The sequence below is a fragment of the Nothobranchius furzeri genome, chromosome 2, assembly GCF_043380555.1.
Source record: "Nothobranchius furzeri strain GRZ-AD chromosome 2, NfurGRZ-RIMD1, whole genome shotgun sequence".
NCBI lineage: Eukaryota > Metazoa > Chordata > Actinopteri > Cyprinodontiformes > Nothobranchiidae > Nothobranchius > Nothobranchius furzeri.
The window spans coordinates 23,453,901-23,459,900 of NC_091742.1; the positions used below are offsets into that span (position 1 = coordinate 23,453,901).

At 42.9% G+C, this 6,000-nt stretch overlaps 1 protein-coding gene across 1 annotated transcript in view; it reads left to right on the plus strand.

Annotated features, from left to right (window-relative positions):
- Positions 1-177: 177 nt before the first annotated feature.
- Positions 178-6,000, plus strand: part of evlb (Enah/Vasp-like b) — a 57,291-nt gene continuing 51,468 nt past the window's right edge. Inside the window, exon 1 of the mRNA XM_015948130.3 lies at positions 178-362. Coding sequence (XP_015803616.1) covers positions 358-362 — 5 coding nt within the window. The 5' untranslated portion in view covers positions 178-357. The remainder of the gene's footprint in view (positions 363-6,000) is intronic.

The following is a 6,000-nucleotide window of genomic DNA, read 5'->3' on the forward strand; positions in this document are numbered from 1 at the left end:
GCAGACCCACACGCATATTTGAGATGCTGCGCTGCCTCTGCCCCACCTCCACCGCGCAGCCTCCCAGTGGTTGGATGAAGGAAGCAGGGGAAGAAGATGGCTCCTCACAAGCCGCTCTCAGCACCTCCAGCCGGCTCCCTGCGTCTCTGAACGCCGCGCGCTGCTCTCTGAAATGGCTCCAGCGGCTGTCAGACTCCAACGAAGTGAGATTTCTGCAGGAAGGAGCTGATAACTGGATTTATCCCACTCACGCCCTATCTCATCACCTCACCATCTGCACATCAGAGCCGCTGCTGCTGCTGTACAAACACGATCCAGACCTAAATCAAGACAGAGAGAACTTAAAGGAAGACGAAGATGAGGTAAGATCTGCTGCTTTGCTGCACCTAAAACTGCGCAGAAAATCGTGCAATTTTCTTAGAAATATTCGGACGTCGTATATTTGTTGCACGCAAGGCCCGTGGTGTACGCCCGATGATTAGGTCACAGATCAGTATGAACCCCCTTTAGAGTCCCACACTTGAAAATGCAAAGAGCATCTTTGTTTTGACTCATCTCTCGACTCCTGCGCTGCGTCACGTGCAGGACGTCTGCAGATAAAAGGGAGTTGTTGTCATAGAAACCGGAAATCATGTGCACAGCTGCAGCGTCAGATAATTAACAGATCCGACTTTACAAAAACATGTCTTGAAATGGATTATAAAATGTGTCCGTGAACCTGCGTGGGCACACGCCTCTCTGCCTAAGAGCCAATCAGCGCCGTGTATCTGGGATGCTGAGTGAGCACCTATAGGGATGAGTGTTACTGTTTCTTCCAGCCTATCAGCTGCAGTGCTACTGCTGCACAGATGTGGGTGAGGCACAAGCAGGAACGGGAGGAACCAAGATGTAAATATATGATCAACAGAGGAATAAATGAAAGATAATCATCCAGCTATTGCAGCAATCTCAATTATTCGTATTATTTTGTCTCATTCTGCTTTGTAAGCACGTTTTTATTTCATACCTTCAGGAAAATAAACATTTCCACCCCTTCTAAAGGTTAAACTCAAGTGCATCTTGTGTTGGTCAAGTAGAGGTGGCAGAGGGAAAGCAAAACAAACCGGCAACAATGAGCTCTATCATTAAATGAGCCTCCGTTATTTTCATTATAGGGCTCGGGATCACACGTGATTACGCGTATCATTCTGGTAAGTTACAGATGGTGTACGTTTTTTATACATCATTTCATTCCTTCAACCGCAACATGCACAAGCAACACACACACACACACAGAGGCTACACTCACATATCGGTGAGCTAATGCGGGTGCACTGACACAGAACACCTCTCATTACACTTCTTCTGTAGGATGACGATTTTGATTGTTTTACTAGAAAAATCAACAAATTAACGATTACTTCTCATCCGGACGTTTACTTCCGCTCACACCAAAAACAAAAAATCTGAAAATATCCGTTATGCAGAACTGCGGTGGCAACAATATGTCGTCGGTGCTCCGGTCTTGGGTCTTTCATGTGGATAAAACCATTTAAAACGCTGATTTTGTCCACGTACCGGTCCCCGACATCTTTATATAACGCATCCCTGTATATTCCACATCCTTTTTGGGATTTTATAATGTTGTTTAACACTTTCTTTCACCCAAATCCACTTCTTCTCTGCGACAGTACCGTTTGTTTCATGGTTTGTTCACACTCATCAAGCTTCCAATGTGCAATTTTCTTTGAAAATAATGCTATGCATAATCACGTGTGATCACAAGCCCTATTGTAGCTATCGGGTTGATATCTGAAATGTTTTGTTTTATATCCAAAGCAGTTAGAAATGGTTGGTTAGTTGCTTAGTAGTTGCAGCTTCGGTGGCAAACAGGTTACATATTTAATTTAACAAACACATACACAAAAGGCTCGTTATAAATTTATATTGAAACTTATATGTATAAAATATAACATTACCTCCTGCGTCACGTGATGTTGTGTGACCGCTGCAGAAACCGCGGCCATGTGACGCAAGTCTGTTCCATTGAACCGTTTTCTTTGACCAAGACATCAAGGGAAACGTTAAATAAAGATGTCGGGGACTGGTTTGTGGACAGAATCAATGTTATAAATGGTTTGGATCCATGTGAAAGACCCAAGACTGGAGCACAGACAACAACTAGTTGCCGCTGCAGCTCTGCATAATTGTCATTTTTGGCTATCTTGTTTGTTGTGTGAGCGGATGTTAACGTCCAGATGAGAAGAAAATGTTTCATTTGCTGGTTTTTCTAGTAAAAAAAAAAATCAAACTTGTCGTCCCATAGAAGTGTAGCAGGAAAAGTTGTGTTGTGTGTTAGTGTGCCCGCATATTAGCCTACCGGTGTGTGTGTGTGTTGTGTGTGCATGTCAAGGCAGAAGGAAAAAAAAAAACAAATAAACAAAACGTACACCATGTGTAACTTACCAGAAAGAAAACACTCCGAAGCGAGCCGACCAGACTTTGTTACACTCTGTCTCCGTGGTGTAAGGGTGTAATTTACATCTGTTTAATGAACCATAAAACATGAGATTCCATAGGAAATACGAAATCAATCTTATGGACCTTTGGGTCATTTTAACCAGAAGATTGGAACTTTTTATTGCAGGGATTATGTAACACTTCGTATTAACTGAGAGACAAGAGAAGAGAGAGTCACCTTTAAAATGTTTAAGAAGATTTATTTCTAAACAATTTTAAACAAGACTAACTCTAAACTCTAAGTGAATGGATGTTGGTGTGAATGAGACGTGAGATGGATGGTGTATGTGTGAGTGATGTTGTCATCAGAACTCTCGTATCCGGAGAAGTAAGTCTGAGTGGGAAGTGATGTTTTGCTCTTAAGCTATGAGCTGAGTTTCATAAACACATGAGACGCCATTTTGTCGCTCCACACATACCCTTCAGGATGAGACCTGATTACAGATCCAGAATGTCGGGTCCTCAGACCCCCCTTTTGGTACTAGAGCCGATGAAACAACGTCAGCAGTACGACAGACTAGTCTTTGGATTGTCTCCAGGTAAAAGTAACAGTTGGTTGACAGCGTCAGATGGACCCGGAGGGTCAGTGAGTTCAGCTTTTATTCTGAAAGGAACCGTTGCTTGGTTGGTAAAGTGCAACAGATTTTATCCAGCTTGTTGGTTCTTTGCTTAAAAAGGAAGTCCGGATGGCCGGTCCGATACTTTTCTTGCGTTGAACTGAACCAAGATGGCGTGGGGACTGGTTTTATCAATCTGGATGTTTTGATTTATGGTCGAATCAAAGTTTGACAGATTTATAAACACCACAGAGTCTATGCCACGCTTCAGAAAGGAAGGTTCCGATTGGATGAGAAAGATAAAATGTGTCATGTGGCTTTAAGCATTATGTGGATCAGGATGTCTAGTGCAGCTAGATTAAAGTCATATTACTTATTAAAACTTACTAATCATAATATTGTCATTTCACAGATTGGTTCACATCTTATTATTGAACTAACACTTTGTTTGATTAGCTTTATTAAAAATAGAAAGAGTTTGTCTTCTTTCTTCTCTTGAGCTGGAAAGGGAGCAGTTTTAGAAGCAAATGCATGACCTTGAGGCAGTCTCATGCAGATTAGTTCTGTGTCAGAGACATCTGAGGAGAGAGGGTAAATAGCCTTCGGTGGAATAGCTCCTTCATCACGTTACATACCCCCCTTTTCAAGGGCACGGTGGTCCGTACAGAGACCACCTGACATTGAACAGACCAGAGTCTTGAAGAACTCCGACGATAGAGCAAGGTGCAATTCCCCAGGAAGAGTATAGTTTCCCAGGAAGAGGCCAAAAGTGGTGAGGTACGAACCTCACTCCGAAGAACAGTCTTGCATAATCCCTTGGGAAGCACACAAGTCAGCAGATTATCAAGATATTCACGTGGAAGTAATGATTTAAAGCAGGAGCAAAACTTTATATCTCCACAGGTAGGGAATACTTCCAAAATAGTATATTGATCTTTGTAATTGCACTTATCGTGATCTAGTGCAGGAAAGAGCAGCAGGTAGGTCAGGTCCCAGCGAGCGAAGTATCCCAACAGCCATGCCGGAATCCATGGACGTCCAGATCCTACGAGCCGGAACACCAATCAGGAGGAGTAGAATCCAATGACGAACCATAGGTCCACCCCCAGGAATCGAGGATCATCGACAAAACTCAGTAGAGGAGAGAGAGCACAGCACAGGGCGCTTCAATGTAGACACAACAAAATTGCGTCTAATGCAAATTAACAAACAAAAAGAAACCTGGCCCTGTGAGTACCTGCATGTACTATGTGAAGCAATTATGTGAATTAGCATTTAAGTGAAGAAATGGATGCAATATACCACATGTACTGGAAAAAGTGATGCAAAAAGAAGAAAATTAATAAAACCCTATACTGCATATGGGAGAAATCACTGCACCAAGTAAAAATGTAATCAAAAAGAAGGGCAAAAGTGGTTGTAGCCCATAATGGTAACTTAACAAAGTTAATCATAAAGTGTTCAAAACTTAATCACTGTAGTAAAATTCTATAAAAAGATAGATATATGAGTGTCAAAGAGCACTAAAATGTAAATCAGTGAAGTTAGTAATCAACCTACATGTGAATGTACCCATAAGGAATTAAGATTAGTGACAATAAAAACAAATTTGGATAACAGTAATATGTGGTCTAAACCCATCTACTGTTAACTGATTACCTGACTTCAGGAACCCACAGCATGTCCATCTCAAATCACCCAAGTCTGCACGTCGTGTATAAACAGGAAAGACAACCATGCACACACACGAACATAGACAAACTTGTGTAACTCGAGATAGAGAACTATGGAGCCGACGAGTCTGGCAACAGAAATCACTCCACCTTCGAAGTTCTAGCTGAAGGCGCAGGAGGTGCAGGTGGAGGAGCAGGACCGGCCGGCTCAGGCGGAGGCACCTGGGCAGCCGGTGCTTCACGAACCGGTGCGATGGCCTGAGATAGCCGCCACCTGACGCTGCGGACCGAGTCCCCTAGAAAGGTCAACCGTGCAGAGAAGTGACGGAACAGGAAAAATGACATGTGGGGTAGGGTGGGGTGACAGAAAATATTTGTTAACCACTGGTCTAAATATATGTAGTCTCTCTCTCTCTCTCTCTCTCTCTCTCTCTCTCTCTCTCTGCCTACAGTAGCCGACAATGTAGCTCTCCAATTCAGTTGTTTGCAATTGGCAACTTTGCCACCAGATGGCATTAAATCTCACATCATCCTTCCCTAAAGACAATCGAAATGAAGTTTCTGGCAGTGTTCATGTGTGAATGTTGTCACACTTACAGATTTGTTTTCTGGTTGAACACATTCACGTAACAATAAAAACTGGTGCATCTCACTGTGGGTGTGTGTGTGTGTGTGTGTGTGCTAGTGTTACGTGGTTCACCCATTTACCTGAGCTCAACCATTATGTCCTCTAACAGCTCTACGTTTAACTAGGTTGTTTCGTCACACTCTGAGAAAAAAGTGGGAAATCTATCGATCCTCTGCGAACAATGTTCCCTGATGTGTATCGACAGTAGCGGTTGCTGATAAGTGTGTGACCTACTGTACAACTGTGAGCTGAATTAGGTCAAACACGTAGAGCTGCAGGTTAACTGTACACCCTCACTTAAAGCTGAGGTGGGTCAGCGCACAGAGAACGGACCTGTTCCATGATGTGTGCATTGCATTTCTAGAAGGCAATGCGCTTGCACGCTATTACACTGTTATCTCCAGCAGACTTGTGTACTTCCCTTTGAGTTATTTATGGTCAGCCTAAATAGTAGCAGCTTTGTTTTATTCTTAAGCTGCTTTAGATAAAAGCATCTGCCAAATCCATAAACATAACTTTCCCTCTTATCACTAACAGATAGGCTGATGATGATGATGGGAAAACGCTCAGCACCAGAAAGAGATGTTGCCTCAAAACTGGGACGATCTGTTGGCATAATCAAGGTTTTAGGTGTCGTTAACCA